Source organism: Buceros rhinoceros, unplaced genomic scaffold (assembly GCF_000710305.1).
Source record: "Buceros rhinoceros silvestris isolate BGI_N320 unplaced genomic scaffold, ASM71030v1 scaffold2142, whole genome shotgun sequence".
NCBI lineage: Eukaryota > Metazoa > Chordata > Aves > Bucerotiformes > Bucerotidae > Buceros > Buceros rhinoceros.
In genome coordinates this window covers 43,312-60,232 of record NW_010399304.1, presented here as the reverse complement: position 1 = coordinate 60,232, position 16,921 = coordinate 43,312, and the positions used below count along the sequence as shown (strand labels likewise).

The following is a 16,921-nucleotide window of genomic DNA, read 5'->3' as shown; positions in this document are numbered from 1 at the left end:
GCGTACAAAAGTATTTCTTTTATAATAAAGTTGATAGGAGCTACACAGAACAACTTTGCAGAAAGAGATCTCAAACACTGGTATTGCGTAGGATGCCAAGGGAAGTTCTTTCATTGTCTTTTAAGTATTAATAGGTTACGCTTAGTTTTAATATGAGTTTAGGGGCTAGAACTGCCTAGAATAACCCAGATATTCTAAAACTGGTGAGTATCACTGCTCGCATTTGAACATTGTGCTGTTTCAATTGCTTTAATGTCCTTTCAAATGTATATATAATTCAGTGTGACACGTCCAACATCAGTAAGAGCACAAAAATACTAAAAATACATTTATTATTAAAATAAGACACTAAGCATCTCATACAAAGATAGGTGGTCCGCAAACCAAGAGGCATTCAATCTCAGATATAATTAAGGGCAAAATAAGCCACATGTTTGCAAGACTAAAATCAGTCGCTACTTTAAAATATCGTGCATGGACAATGTAGCACTGCAGAAAGCAGAAATAACTTCAGGTCAGATTTTGATTTTCCCTTGGAGTAAATAAGTTGTAATTTCAGTGAACTGAGGGAAATCATAAATTAGTAAACTCAGAATCAGCTCCCAAGGCTAATATTGTTGTGCTTGTGCCTTTTAGAAAACCAAGGATCAGTAATTTGATGAAAAGTGTGAGCTTTTCACTTTAAAAAACTACTGACATAGTCCCATTAGATATTATTGTACTGATAAGATAAAAAGTGCATTTGTTGCAATATTTGTTCTGAATTTCTGTGTACACTGAACAGAAGTCTATCCAGTTTATCTAAGCAAAAGGAAATTTTCTTGTTCCATGATAATATCTTTCATGTGATTGAAAAAGCCTAGCCTAAACAAAGCCAACAGACAAACTGCAAACTATAGCACTTGTGGGCAATTTGGACTGATAAGCCACAAATCAGGGAAGCTGCTTCAATCACACATATACACATTTTGGATTTTGTCTATGAGTCATCATTATGGGAAATGCAATCTTCCTGTTCTAGGAACTTCATGTTCCTAAATTTGACAGTAAGAATAGCTTGCTTTTCAGAAAGCAAGTTACGAGACAACCTGCATGAAAGGGATAGCTAACACATCATTCTCTGGGTGATGTGTGGCAATCCTTCCAGCATTTTATGGAACAGAAAATTGCTTATGCAAAGTAACAGGAGATGTCTGCAGCTTCTGTGACCCATAGCGTGGCACTGCTGAAGTGGGAGGCATGGCCACATCCAAGGAGACAGCTTGCGACATGGTTTGCCCTCCACTGAAAGTTGGGCCATGTGTCAGATAATGCTTCAACCATAAATGCAACGTGTTGCTAAGCGTTTGGTCACGTGCGCGAGTATTAGCGGACCATAAGTCATATGAATACATAAATGTCAGGATTTTGTGTCCGTAACAGTCATAATTAGAGAATGAGAAATATTTACACATATATGTTTATGCTTCTCTTTCACATTCTTCTTGGAAGACTGTTGTACTCTGAATTTCTAGAGGAGTTGTTTTGCACAGAGTGAATGAGGAGTACGACTGGTAAGAAATGGATCCTTAGAGACTCATAACATATATGGTCATATTTACTGTACGGTTTAAAAATTAACTATATTGATCTAAGTTTCTTAAGTGGTGATAATGAGACTGCATCAATTTAAAATAAATTTATTTACCATTGTAATATTTGCTGTGATTTGTCTTCAAAATCATGGTAAGAAATATTAGTCAGGCATTTCCGGAACAAGTCAGTGAATATCTCAGTTGCAACTAAACCTGACATTCAGCCCTGAAACTGGCATCAAAGATAAAGCCAAGCTAGTTTTCCAATAGGCTTTCAAAATTATGGTAACTTCTCTGGAAGTCAATCTGCCTAACTCCCTTGCCACATTCAGCACCAACAGCTCTGTGCTTTAGCTTAGCATCAAAGTGAATCCGAACTAAAGACTGATCACACTTTGAAAAGGATCAAAATGGAACCTTTACAACTACAAGCTCAGTTATTTGCCAAAGCCGAAGCAGAACAGGATAAATCCAGTCTTTTACAGCACCCTGCAGCTGCTTTGACATTCCAATTTCTTCAGGTGGCTTGTGGTTATCAAAGGGATCAGAAATGTTATCTACAGTGCATATTCTGAAAAGTACTTTGCAAGAACTGAAGGATGTCACAGGGCAAAGAGTTTCTCAGTTATTAGTATGCATGAAAAAAAGTTTCTTAATACTTACAACTTCTCACATTAGTTTGATGATTAAAATGATTATATAACTGGAAAGCAATTTTTTTATAACATCCCCCTAATAGGTAGAGCAAGTTGATACCACAACCAGCAGGAAGACTATAATTAAAATACAATTTTGACTTTATATTAATAATAGAGCAATATACACTAATTAAACCCAACATCAACTGAACTTTCTATTTACACTAGTTCAGACAGCACAGGAGGCAAAGAACTGTGTTTCTGAGGCATATGCGAATCTTAGAGCTTCTGTCATCCAGGTGCCATTTCTGACAGAACACGTGTGCTGAACAGTTGGCAAAAGAATGAAAAAGATTACTGCAGATATATGGGCACGCAGAATCTGGGATGACATAAAATTAAGTCCATATAGGAGGTGACAGACTGCTTCTAAAAAGATATTTTTTTCCTACAATTCCTTCCATCTTTGTGCCCACATGTGTGCATATATGCACAGGAAAGATTAAAAGGCAGAGAAAGGATGAAGGCTTTTGATATATTTTTAAATAGAGATCAATAAAAGACTTTTTAATTTTGTATTTCTGCTTTCTTTTGAGAAAGGAAAAGAAACCTAATTTGGCAATTAGGAAGCTTTGATTCCTAAATTTAGTCAAGGCAGACTATCCTCCTGTGAAGTCACCATCAATACCCATGATAATAATAGCACCTGTCTTTTGACATCAAAGTTCTCTGCTTGAGAAAAAAATAATGTAAACAATAAACTTCATGTATTGTACTGCTGCTCCTGGCTTTGGTGTTAACCACAAACTTGCCGGGCATGAGTCTTCTCTTATTTTGGAGATCTGGAATGTAAAAGTGACAGACATATTGCAAAACTTTCTTATGAATTTGGACTGCAAGAAATGGCATCATTTACTGTCTCACAGTGAAGGGACTGTGTGTTCCTTTGTAGTCTCGTTCAAGCTGAAGAAATCTTGATGACAGATTCATTGCATCAGCTAGTTTTCTTCTGGATCCAGATCAAGGTCAACTTCATTGGAAATGTTAAGATAAAAGAAAGCATAGAAAGCCAACAAAAATACCAGTATAGCTGCAAGGACAAGGGCAACTTCCTGTAGAAATAAGAGGAAAAAAAAAAATAAAACAAAACCTGTTAGAAACAGTACCATATTTTCAGACAAATCAGGAATAAGTACCATTTCCATTCTCTAATGCACTTCAAAATAACATCAGACCTATATAACTGCACAAGGCATTGATATTTCAATGATTTCTTCTTGGTGATTACCATTTTGGAATGTTATAAAATCCATTCACTTAAAAATTTGGTGAGTCTGATACACTGCCAGAAATAGGATATTTGGCATAAAAATTTTTGGCCTAAAAATCTTTGGCCTGACCTAGAAATAGGAGCTTTATGTCCTTTTATCATGCTATTCACTCTTTTTTAAAAGAAAAGACAGAATTCACAAATCACAGTTTTGAACACAAATTCAAGTTATGAATTTACACTGTGAATTTTGATGTTTTCTAGCAATATGTTACTGCTTTTTGCCAACAAATTTGTAATTTTTTAATGAAGCAAACACAGTATGGTGGAAGTCAATGAAAATTGCTACCTCTACCTCCCAACCTCCTGGCATGCATTACAATACGGAGCTACAAAATACTTCAGAATTGGATGAAACTTTTCTTCCTTCCCCTCTGCAATAAGGCAAAAAGCACAACAATTTGCACTTGCCTCTCTTCTCATAAAATATTGCAACTTGCAGCATCTTCCTTAATTAACATAAGAGCGTCTTCCAAAGTATACATGATTTATAGCAGCTTTCAGAAGCAGAAGAATGTTTTTGTACTACATGTCGTACTCGTTATGTGACTGACTATCATCATATTCTACCTTAAGGCTGGACTCTGTTAAGCTCCAACTTAGATCTCAGGTATAATAAATCTTGGTACGATCATTAACACCACTTCTTTCAAAGTCACAGTATTGCACATTTTTAATTTCCCTGGAAAACACGGCACACTTGCTATAGTGTTGACTCATTTTGCTAGACAATGAAAAAAGAAATATAAAATTAAGAAAAATCCTTATGTTCCCTCAGCTCACCGGAAGTGCCACTTCCACAGCTAACAACATGCACTGCTTCATTCCTTTTCGTCATAATGTATTTTCAAGATCATGCACTAAGCTGCTCAAAAGGAACAGGTTATTTTGTACCTCCCAAAACCATTTTCCCTCCACAAAAAGAAGCAACAACTTGCCCTTCAAACCTCAGCTTCATGTTAACCTACAACCCACCTGCACCAGAACAATCCAGCTGTATACTTAAAAGGAGAGAAGAAAACGAGAGAAGAAAAAGGAGAGAAGAGTTCAGTGACTTTGTAACAATCTGAACTGGTACAGAAGATGCCACATCAAATCTACTCTGGCAGTGGACTGAAAGGAGATGCCCACACTGCACCTAGACAGACACCCTTTATTGTCCAAGAAGAGAATGCGAGCACCTTTGGTGTACGATTCATTGTGTCCTCTAAAAGAGGTCAGGTGAATTCTTCCTAAAAATGCCTATTTCACCCCTTACATTAGAAGGGGACTGGGGAAAATATCTCTGGTGTAGAGACCTGCACTGCAGGACGAATTCTATGCAGTACCTCTACACTGGTGGCGGCTTTGCTGACAACTTTGTGTTTCCGCTGCCATGAAGAAGTTCAAACTGTGTTAGCTTAATTTTCTAAAGTCTAGCCTGTAATCTGGCATTCTTCTATAGAACAGCATTTCATTTGCATTTACATGAACGCATTATATAGTTTATCAGAATGTTGGATCAATAATTCAACATATGCCATCTAATAAACTTTGAAGTACTACTGCCTAGTTGGCATATGCTCTATAGGAGTCTTTGTTCTATAGAAACCTTTGCTTTACATTTTATGTGAATGATTAATTGAGATGTACATTAAATTTGTTTTATCACATTAAAAAATTGCTCCTGTACATTTGCTGAGTTTGTTTGCCACATACAGATTTCAACTACATTTTCCTCTTTAGAATTATATCATCTTCTGAACCTCACCCTCCTGATTTCATATGATTTGATTAAAAAACAGAAAGTATATTAAAGGAAAGTGATTTTTGCTTTGTTGCGGTTGCAACACGTCAGTATCTCACAAAAGGGCATGGCAGCATCAGACAGGTTTCATTTATTTCCTTGTATCCACAGCTGTGCCCCCAGACCCATCTGGCCACACAGCTACTAATCTTAAGAGGATGTAATAAACAAGTGACATACAACTGCAAGCTCCATCTGCTCTGGAGAGTGGACAACAAAACCGTACAATGCAGGCACCGTTCACACTTGACACAGAGAGCAAATTCATTCCAGTATTAAAAAGTTCTTTTCCCTGTTTGGATGCCATGCTTGCCATACTTTCTGCCTTAACAATAGGTTCACCTTTCCTCTTCCTTGCCCCAGATTCCTTTATGAAATGTTGTGGTAGCAAAAGTAAAGTTTTGGGGAATGTTTGCATTAAAGATTCATTTTTTGTAGTGGAACTGGGTAAATCTTGTCTTTTATTCTCAGGCTGCCCAGTAACCGCTTTGACGGGAGTGGTTCTTTAATTCCCCTCCCTAAGTTTTACAGTGAATAACACTGACATAACAATACTACTTTCCATACACAGGCATTAGGAACCGTGTGGCTGGATCAGTATTTATTAACCCTGGGAATGAAAAGCCTTATTGAAATTCCAGGTTTGAGAATTATGAAAGAACCTTAATTTTGAGTTACTGAGAAAGGCAGAATAACAAAAATCTAAAATAAACAACCTAACAAAGGACACCTAGCTCTCTGCTAGGAATATGCAGTCTCTTAAGAATTGCATCCAGTTTATGAAATTTTATAAATATAAATTTTGCAATGTAAATAGCAAATGAGATGCTACACCATTATACTGTCTGAAACAACAGTATATATTGTCATTTTAATTTGTTTTATATTTATCAGGCTTTGCTATTTGTATTTTAAGCCATGCATAGAAATGAAATGTTAAAACACTCCCCTTTCAGCATATATAGTTCTCTTTCTTTTGTACTTTATAGATCATCCCCATCATCCCTCTGTGAAATTCATTTACTCAGAGGATTTCACCATGAATAATTAACCAATATAGAAAAAAATCTTAAACTTAAAACGATCACAGGGCTTTTTCTCCTTAATTTCTTTTATAATGTGGTACAGAATGCTAGCAAATAACATCCCTGCTTTCAAATCCCAAAGTATGGTCAAAGAAACCTTTAAAAGGAACAGAATTTTCTACTATATTCTCTTATACTTAGAATAATGTCTGTAGAACCCTATTGATTTCAGCTTGGTTAACCTTTTCAGAAACTTTCCATAAAGGAAACACATGCCACTACAGTGTAACATGGATTTAATTCTATTATTTTCTGTCAGTTTTACACCTCTCATGCCACAATACTTGGATAATGTCCTCAGATTTGCCCTGATGGAGCAAGTTGCAGAGTTGGGATCTAAATAAGATTAATTAGGATGAAAAAATATGAGTCATGAAAAAATGTTGGGTATAAAATCTGGACACTTCATATGGCAGCATCACATCCTACATGTACAGAGAAATATCACACTTTCAGGAAATATCAGATTTTTCACTTATTTTTTATTGTCTTCCAAAGAGAATAATTTTTTATCTGAGACCAGTTTAAAACTAGGTGAAAGAGTACCACAGACTGCTGTCTTTGAAATGCTAAACTATTCCTAGCTAATTCTGAAAAGAAAATCATAGTGGCCAAGGATACCTGTAGTAATAAAACAAACATAGATGGACTTGACAATCAACCTTCTTATCCCATATCATTTCTAACTGGAAGACTTGATCTGGACATTCACTAAGATAATTTCAGAGTTTTCATTTCAGTGTTTTTCAGAGTTTTCAGAATTTCAACAAAATCGTATTTAAATGTGGATGTTTACTTCCTTAATGCAGGACATTCTACATCAAATACAAGGTAACAAAAGGTAAAAAAATAATTTATTAACTCTATCAGTAATTTTTGCTAGAATTTTTTTGTTGTAAAACTTTCAAAACAAAGATCAATACTGCCTCAAATAATGAGAACAAGGTACTATTACAGAGCCATCTAAAAGGCCTGGCTATATGATCACAAAGCATCAGGATTAAATTTAATATAGCTAAATGCAAATACACGTACCAAAGACATAGCGAGTTCTTACAAGGTGGAAAAACTGTGCCTCCAAAGAGATCTTTGGATTTAAGGGATAAGCACTCCCTTGGTGTGCAAAGACGGAGGGGTTTCCTCTAGGGAGGAGACTGGTATTTATTTCATCATAGAGATAGAGGTAGTTTGATTGCAGCATATAACTATATATGCCATACACCTGTATTTAAGCAAGGCACTTCACAGTGCCTTGTTTACAGAACTTGTTTACAAGAACTTCTTAAGGTCCAGCTGTGGTTAAATAAGCTCAGTCTTGAAATTCAGGATGCCATTTCCTAGGAGCAAGAATGATTGTCAAGTTACGTCTTGGGGAAAACATGGACTTCCATGGTTGTGAGTCTTTCACGGTCACATCTCCCCCCAAAAGTACCATTTCTATTTAGCTACTGGGAGAATACTTCAACTTGCGCTTGTGTGAAAAGAAGGTCCTGGCTTGCAGCTTGGGAGCTGGTAAACTCAGCCCTCCAGACTGCTCCCCTCCTTCAGGGCCCTGGGAAGACTGGGACTACTTACATGGTCAGTGTTGTATGAATCCCTTGAAGTACCAGAATGTTAAAAGTAATGAAACACTGAAGCATGAGGTGTCAGACTTTTCTATAGATGAGCAAATGAACTTTTCTTTCTTTTTTCAGAAAATTTTCCTCCAACTGTATTGATTTAATTTTCAGAATTTGAGGTTTTGTTGTTGTCAACTATTCTTTTCAGTGTTAGATACTGGTCCTAAGTAGAGACAAAAGCCTGAGAAAGATGGACTACTGCTCTGAGATGGTACAGAAAATCCTCCTAAGCTCCTGCTTGGTGGATCTTGTTCACATGCTCAAACCACTATGATTACTCTACTTACATGCACAGGTCAGGCCAGGGTCAGATACGAGCAATCCGATTTTGGTTTTGTACAGGTTTTTTCCTCCTCCCTTCCATTTCAAAATCAGGGATCGCAGTCTGACTGCTGGGATCACTGGGAATATCACACTTTGTTCACTGGTGACACATTAAGCTACCCTGCTCTTTATGTGAGGCACATAAGCTGGTTTGAAGACCCAGTATTTTGGCCATTATGAAGTACTTGGACTTCCTAGAGTATTTGGATGAAATTTTATGATCTATAACATATAAAAGGGCAGATCAATTGATCTATTAGTCCCTTGGGGGACTTGATTTCTGCAGAGCTATGAAACTATATTCCCAACTTATCTTGGCAAATGTAGTTCACTAACTTAGCAGATTATGAACAGCGTGAAATCAGAGAACACCCTTTGCCAAAACACACTAGGAATGTCTTGTTATCTATTCATACACAACGTGTTCCAGATGAGACAAACTCTGAATAGTGAGCTAGCTAGCTACACAATAGATTAAGTAGATATGCAAAAAAATGACAGGCAGCAAGCTCTCACTTCTTCAGGAAACATTTTTTCTTTAGCTCAATCAATATACCGTGTTGCTAATAATTCTCTACGGAGTGGCATTCTGCAGTCAATTATGTCTTTGCAAGTGAGTGTAAAATACTGCTGTTCAGATTGGTATCTACCTCTCAACAAGAGAGAAAACTTCATCATCTGTTCCATGGACCACTGACTCATTCCTGATCCCTGTGAAAAAAATCTCTCCCCAAGAACTACAGTGACTTTTGGCCTCTGCACAGCAAACCCCAGCTATCCATGGCTGAGCTTCCATATTCCTCAAACCATTTTCTGCTTGCCACCTTCCTGCTGGCACCTCTTCCCCATCCACTGAGAGCAGTCATCACTGATGATGCAGACCTCTTGCTGCTCCACTTAGTAAGGACAAGCAGGGGGGCTTCCAGCAGAACAAGCATCCCGCGGAGTGATTACAAAACAACCACACAGAAAAAGTGTCCCTTTTTGGTACTGCTACAAAGAATTTTGTCTTATCTAAACACCAGGAGACATACTATTTCTCTCCCTCTGAGTTGTTTCTCAAGAAAGGGGTCCTGCTTTTCCAAGAGACACCATATATTTTGGCTCTGTCTGCATTAGTGTCACATATAGAGACAGAGCCAGCACAACAGCTCTGCTGCAATATTTAATTTTTAAACATGTTTAAAGAGTAAACATTATACACCAAATACTAGCATGGTCACCCTGCCTGAACTAACTTTTGGTACTTATTAGTGCTTAGCTCCTTCTCTGACATTATCAACACAGATAAAATGTCTCATTGGGGAAATTAAAAAGTACTAAATGCCAACGAGTGGAAGAAACTTTGCTACTTTAAACCTTGCATTAAAATGAGAAGGCAATCAAAGTTTGACAAGACAAGCTAATTAGTATGCCAGCAATGAAATGTGAAGGATCTCCAGGGGATTGGTTCTGAAAAGTTTTATGTCATTTACAGGGCCTTTTTTTTTTTTTTAAGTGAATGTTGTCAGCTCTCATTGTGAAATACACAACAGCTGAATTTCATTATGTTCATAGAAATTAAGGACTAAAATCCCTTCACTATTTCCCAGTTCTCTTCCCCCACCCCCAAAATACTACACCATATCTTACTTTACAGCCAGGAACAGAAACTCTTCAGGACACTAGTGCAAAACAACGCTACAGGTATTGAGCAATAAAAATCCTACTGTTTTAAGTGGCAGCGTGGTATTTAATTTTGTTAGGTATTTCACAGAATTATAAAAATATTCCTCTTTTTCAGAGAGCTTGTACTTTTACATGTATGATAAGGATATCCTTCCTCTAAAATATTTTTATTAACTGCAACTTAGCTTTTTATAAGAAAATGTTAATACATTTTGAAATGCTGCGTACTGCATCACATACTCAAACCTGGATAAACAAAATATATGGTAAATACACATATGTATGTGTTTTTGATTTAAAAGAACTTTGGACATTTTTTATTTAGTGTTGCCTACTTATTACATTGCACTGTGCTGACACCACTTTTTCTCCCCCCCTCAACACAGACAGAAGTTAATCAACTGTCACAGCACAGAATCAGGGTCTACATCATATAAAAAGACTAAAATACCAGCCGTTGGAAGGTGAATCGTGTTGCTTATCACCATGAGAAAGTTTCTTTAAAAAGAAGTAGCAACTTCATTTTAAAGAGAGCTCAGATACACTCAAAAGCTCTGAATATTAGCAATGGATCATCACCAATCAACAGTTAAAGGAATGCACACTCAAACCTCAAAATAGTTTCACGAATGCACTTAACCTGATGTGACCAACTTTGTTGACTCTCCTGACAGTCACAGACATGAAGAGTGCTTTAACACCCTCATGTCACACTAAGCAGGAGACTTCAAGAAATCCTGATTTCAAAATTTATCCAGAAGACGACAGAGTAGTATCTGGAATAGGTGTGGAAGATGAACATAAGAGGACTGCTCTTGGACAGCTGGTGGAGCTTAACAATGGACTGAGCAAAGGAAGCCTTGCCCGAGAGACGGGGAGATGTTATGGGATGCTTCACAACTAAGCAGCCTCTCCTGGGATAGGCAGGGAGATATTCCTGCGGACAATCCAGCTGCATCTGCCGTCCCTGGTGAAGCTCTGCTGAACTGGAGGGGTAGAGTGGAGTGAAGAGTTGTCATTGCGAGATGGGAGGAGGTGCAAGTTTACCCTGAGACATTAAACATTCCTCACTTCTGTGCTGAGCACTGCAGGTTATGTTAGTAGAAGTACAGAATTTTATTCTACAGGGATTGCTAGAAGTATTGTAACATTTAGTAAGCCTGAGGTTGTTGGCATTAAGCAGGCTCAGTGAGAAGGATGCATACAAAGGCCCTGCTTTCCTGCCCCCACAAGCATATCCTCGAAGGGAAAGGTGCCCAACTTACCTTCCCTTTTACTTCAGCTCTGTCAGCTTTCCTCAGCAATTACGAAACAAAGAAAATGACTGTGATCTGTTTGGGAATGATCTAGAGTCATATTTTAAGGTCCAGGCATGCAAAAAACACTACAGCCGGAAGGAAATATTTTAAAGAACTTCTTTCTTTTTCTTTTTAAAAGGCAGAGGCAGAATGGCAAACCTGAGACACTGCACACTGCAACTAGCAGAATGCCAGAAACACAACATCCCATGACCTAGAGACCACATGTGTGAAACTCATTCTTACCCTGAAGAAAGCTGGTGTTCTGCTGTAACATGCTGGAACATATTTGTACAAAATAAACTGTCACTAACACTTGTTTCTTCATTACACCTACAATTACACATACGCTTTCATATTCTCCCTCACTTTTAAGTAAGAATTACTTCAGAGAATAAGGAGACAAAACAGGTTTTGAAGGACCAAGGTTTGCATTTTTCTCTCTTGTGAAAGACGTGCAAAAACTTGCACATTTAAAAAAAATTTAGGCTGTACAGTCAAAGTCTCCAAGTAGAACATCGCTTTTAAAAGGTGATGTCATTTCAGGTAAAAGGAAAAGGAAAATTTAATAAGGAAGAAAGGAAAAAACATTGATCTCAAAAGGTTAATAATCGATCCTTTAAATGAAAAAGGCAATCTACTTTTTCTCATTAAAACCTGACACACAGCACTAACTGAGGAGATTATGTTGTGAAAACATACTGCATTGCACGGTAATGCTTGATCGAGATCAGCAATCAGGAGCAAAAAGAAAGCACTGTTTCGTGATTATAATAGCAAATTCTGGAAGACAACCAAATACATCATCTGGCAGCTCAACAGCTGTTACAGCTTGGTAGTAATACCTTGGCATTTGCTATAAGCTATAACTTGAAAAAAATTGATTTCTCATCTGCCAGAAACAAGAAAATGTTCTCCCTTTAACATTTCTGAAGTTTATTTCACTAGAATACCCAGGTATTCGATCCACTTTTTTATTTTGCTTGGTTATTATCCTTGCTGCTAAGCTAATTGTACATCAATTTGATTCAAAAATAAGCTTGAGGAGAAAAATACCAGACGCAACTTAAATAACGATGACACACTGTGTAGGAGATAGCACAAAATATTCCTAATTGTCCTCCTTGCTCATATTCACAGCCATGATCAAATAAGTCATTATTTCACTTCATACCTGCCTGAAAACGGGAGAATTCCAAAACCAAGTTCATTACCTTTCCATGTGTTTTGCTGTTAGTTAAGCCTTCTTTTTCCGAGTCAGAGGCAGTACACAAGGATGTAGACTGAGATAATGATGCTGAGAATTTAAAATACTTAACAAACCCGGTCTTTAAATTACTCCTGGGTACAGGACAGTAAGAGGAAGAGGAAGATGTTCATTGTAATTTTTATAACTATATGAAATCATTAAAGCATTTGTTCAGTGTGTAGAAAGGCTCCCTGAAAAGATCAATTTTTCTAAGCGTACAGTACTTTATTGACCTTAAAGTAAGCATGCATAACAAGGACATGGACTACATAAAATCTTTTAGCATTTCAACCATTCTAGTTATTTTAGGGTTAAGTAAAAGCAATCCATCATAAATATTTTAGATTCCAGCATTCCACTTAGATTTTGAAGTGTCATAAACGATATCTCTCAGAAATCAATATTCACATGATACATCCATGGGGAAAAGAAACAACATATACACAAAGGTGGTATAAGCTATTGAATAGATCTCTACCTTCACGCCTAGTGCAGTTTTCTTGGCCTCTGCTTTTAATCTTGTAGCTCTTAACATAGGCCTGGTTTTCTTATAATCTTGTTTTCCTAGAGTAGAAAAGCACATATAATGAAAATGTTGCAAAAAGAATATAAAGAATGACAGCGATTATTTCAGTGGAAAAGTCAGGTCTATCATCCTGCAGTCAAGCACTTTAAACAGGAGCTACTCTGTAAGACAAGGGCTCGATCCATGCAACAACGGTCCTCAGCACAGATCATGATAGCAACAAGCAAGAACTGACAAATCAGCATAGAACCTATTTTTTAAGGGACCTCAAAATACATGTACAGATAGCTATCCACTAGAATAATGTTTATTACATTGATCAGTAAGCATCAGACAGCAAATAAGTAGATTAAAGGTAGATGACCTTTTCCCCTCACATTTCAATCAAAACAAAATTTTCATTGTAATTTTTGCCGGTTAGTCATCTCTAATGCATACATAAATGTATACAACACAGGACATCACAGTGACTGTAGAAGTTTCATCATTCTGAACTGGAACATTATTCACAAGGATCTGAACTCAGAGACACGCAGGTCAGTCCAAGTAAGCGCTAATAAAACCATTGCTTAACAACATCTGTTCGTAGAAACACATTACACAGAATATTCCAGAAGTGTCTTAGATGGACTTTTTAGAAGTTACGGGGACTACCTCTTGCGGCCACAAAGAGTGCAGCCAAGTGCTTGATTACTGTGAGTTTATATGAACTGAGTTCAGAAGAGGACATGGAAGTACTTAGAGATGGCATAAATCATTTACCTCAATTTAATAATAAAGCATAAAACACTTAATATCCTTCAGGGGTATCTTTTCTGTCCACAGGACCTGTTACTGCTCTACTATATACTATGAACCACAGCTTCAAGTCAACAGATGTCAAGATTCAGATACAATCACAAAAGGAGGAGAAGGAATTTAGGAATCTGTGAAGAAACTGCTCTGGAGGGCAGAGCCTCAGTACAACTGCTTTGACTTTTTGAAAAAGTCCCTTGCATTTTTTCCCCCCAATGCATACATGCATTTTTGTCCTTTTTGTCTATTTCCAGAGCTGAGCAACAATACTTAAAGCAGAAATGTTTGGCCATTTTAAAAACAGTGATTTTACCTAGTTGTACATTAGCTTTCATTAGTGTTACACCCAAATAAATTAACCTTTCCTCTAAAACTATGTCCAGTAGTTCTCTGTATGCAACACTCCCTTTTGCTCAAACAGATGTTATCTCACATTTCTAACCAATAGTGCAGTCTTCAAAACTCGGTTATTAGAGTGCAGTGGTGAAATTCTGAAACGTGGAATTGGAAAAGAAAGGTCTTCTCCAGTGCTACACTAGAGTCATGGAAACACACCTCTGACTTTGTCTCCTATTTCTATCGCTCTGCTGACATTCGACACAGAGCTCCTCTCTGTAGCATACTGTGGATGCTGAACTCACATTATGAATTTGCTTTCATTGTATAATCTGCCCTCAACCCTAGGGATTATATATTATGAAAGTCTCCCTATTACCCTTTGGTCAGATGTTACTCATAAAAGATTTCAGATAACTTAGAAAATACTCAATGACAAAAGGAAAATTAGCTGAAACCATTTCTACTGGGGGAAAACGCCCAAAAAGCATATACCCAAGGAATCTCCTCAGAGGACAGAGTGAAGAAAAGGCCATAGCGCGACTATTTATGTATTATAGTCCAATATATTTATCCAGTCAACATACCTTACTTGCAGGACAGGACCACTGCAGCATTATTCTTCACAAGTCAATGATATCAGGTAAGAGTATGCATCAGGAGTACAGTAATTTTTTTTAACAGTTAGGGAAAGCATTGGAGGAATCACCAAAATGGCTAAATCACGAGACAAAGCTAGCCAGAAGGAGAACGTGTTTCTTCTCTTAAAGTACTGCAGTTGTACTTTTGCTATGAAATAGCAGAATTTCCATAATAAGGAGTTTGTAAATCATAAAAATTCACTCCAGGATGAAATTTGGCACAGATATACCCCAGCCTTCAGTATTTTTATTTGTTTTTTGAAAGCCAACTTTCAATAAAGTGATGCAGCTGTTCTTACTCACTTGTGAACAAACTACAGAAATGTATCCATCGGAGGTGGTTTAAGCATGAACAATACCTTTGTTTAGAAGTATATAACTGACAAGGTCCAAGTTAAATTTCAGTTCTCATAATTCAAGTTTGCTGTTCTCCCGTCTGGGGTAAATAAAGCAGGACAATCAGAGGTTCTCCTTCCAGTGATGCAACAGTATTAGATAATGAAAACCAGAAAGCTTCGTTAGGCCCATTAGGAATGGGAAACAAGTCAGTCACTGCAACCCACCTCCTCTTCCTCCCGTTGCCCATTCCCCCTCCTCCTCTCCAAGGCTGAATTGTGAAGGTGACATGAACAAGGCTAAATATTGCACAGGAAACCCAGCCTATGAACTACATCTATCAGCAGGACCAAGGCTGCTTCTAGAAAAGGGAAAGCTTATTGGTGTTCTTCCGCTTGGTTTCAGGCACTCTGTTGCTCTTTATTCCAGTACTGTGGCTACAGCTAAGATTGGATTCTATTTATCTAGAGAATACTTCTCAATTTATTTTAACTCTGATATGAGAAACTAACCTCCCACAACAAACGGGCTAGTTTAATAATGTCTCTAGAGCTCGTGGTTCTCCAAGTCTATGCACCTGCTATTAATTTACCACTCTCCTTGCTAAATGTGATAGCCAAAAGGGAAGAAAAAAAAGTTATGATAGTGAAACAGTCTGAGCCTACCAAGTGCAAAAGTTTAAAAAGGGCATCTCTGGAGTTCTCAGTCATGAAAACCAGATTCAGTAATTGCACTAAAAGACTCTTAAACATCTGAACTTTCTGAGGCCTTGGGAAAGACATCTGCACCACAAGACTATAAAGAACTATGAAATGCAAAGCTTCTACCACTTGAATACTGATCATCACCACCTGGAAAACAAGCAGAAGTAACTAATACAGGCTCCCTATTTGGGAGCTTGCAAATTCGGCCAGTTGGGATGGGTATATTTACACTCCTAATGTCTTCTAGTTTTATCTCACTTATCCTGCAAGCTTTCCTGTACCTTTATCTGTCAGACTCATCAGGCTAAGCTGTTTCTTCTTCCCAGAAAATGACCATCAAAGCCAGTTAAGGCGGACCCATCAGAGAAAGCCCCATTTGTGTGTTTTACCCATTATCTATTCAAGACAGTTTTCCTGAGGGAATGTATGAAGACAAGAAGAAGCCAAAAGGATGGTCTGGAAAATTTCCAATTCTAAGCCTTACTTTTAATATTACTTAAGCAAAATCCTTTCCTCTCCTACTGCTCATTATTGTTATCAATTTTTCATCTCTTCTCTTCTTTCAAAGGCCAGTGTCAACTTTCCTTAACTTTTTTTTTTATAACTACCCACATTTCCTTCTTTCTTTTTACAAATTTGCCACTTCTTTCTTTACAACCTTTCCCAAGTTCATCAGTTTCTTTCCATTTCTAAGACCAAAGAAATAGTCCATGATAAGGCAACTTTTCTTACCGACTACAGCCGTCATCTCTCTGCTTGTCCTGCCTCCTGCCAGTCTCTCCCAAGACCAGGTGCAAAGATCATCCACCTTTCCATTTCAGTGCTTGAAGTTGTCTTTGCCTTTCAGAAGCTCTCAAGAGCTCACCTTTCACCCCCCACACCCACTTCCTTCCACCCTTCTTGCAAGTTCTTTTCCACTCCTTTGGTGGAAATGTGACCTCAGCAGCAACTGAATTGAGCTGTGCCCTATTTACAGATCCTGCTTGGGAAACTTCCCACAGGTAGAAACTAA

At 37.6% G+C, this 16,921-nt stretch overlaps 1 protein-coding gene across 1 annotated transcript in view; it reads right to left on the bottom strand.

Moving 5' to 3' along the window:
• Positions 1-2,787: 2,787 nt before the first annotated feature.
• TRIQK (triple QxxK/R motif containing) overlaps positions 2,788-16,921 on the bottom strand; it is a 41,781-nt gene continuing 27,647 nt past the window's right edge. Inside the window, exons 2-3 of the mRNA XM_010131397.1 lie at positions 13,050-13,135; positions 2,788-3,324 (exon numbers count right to left, since the gene is read on the bottom strand). Coding sequence (XP_010129699.1) covers positions 3,211-3,324; positions 13,050-13,135 — 200 coding nt within the window. The 3' untranslated portion in view covers positions 2,788-3,210. The remainder of the gene's footprint in view (positions 3,325-13,049; positions 13,136-16,921) is intronic.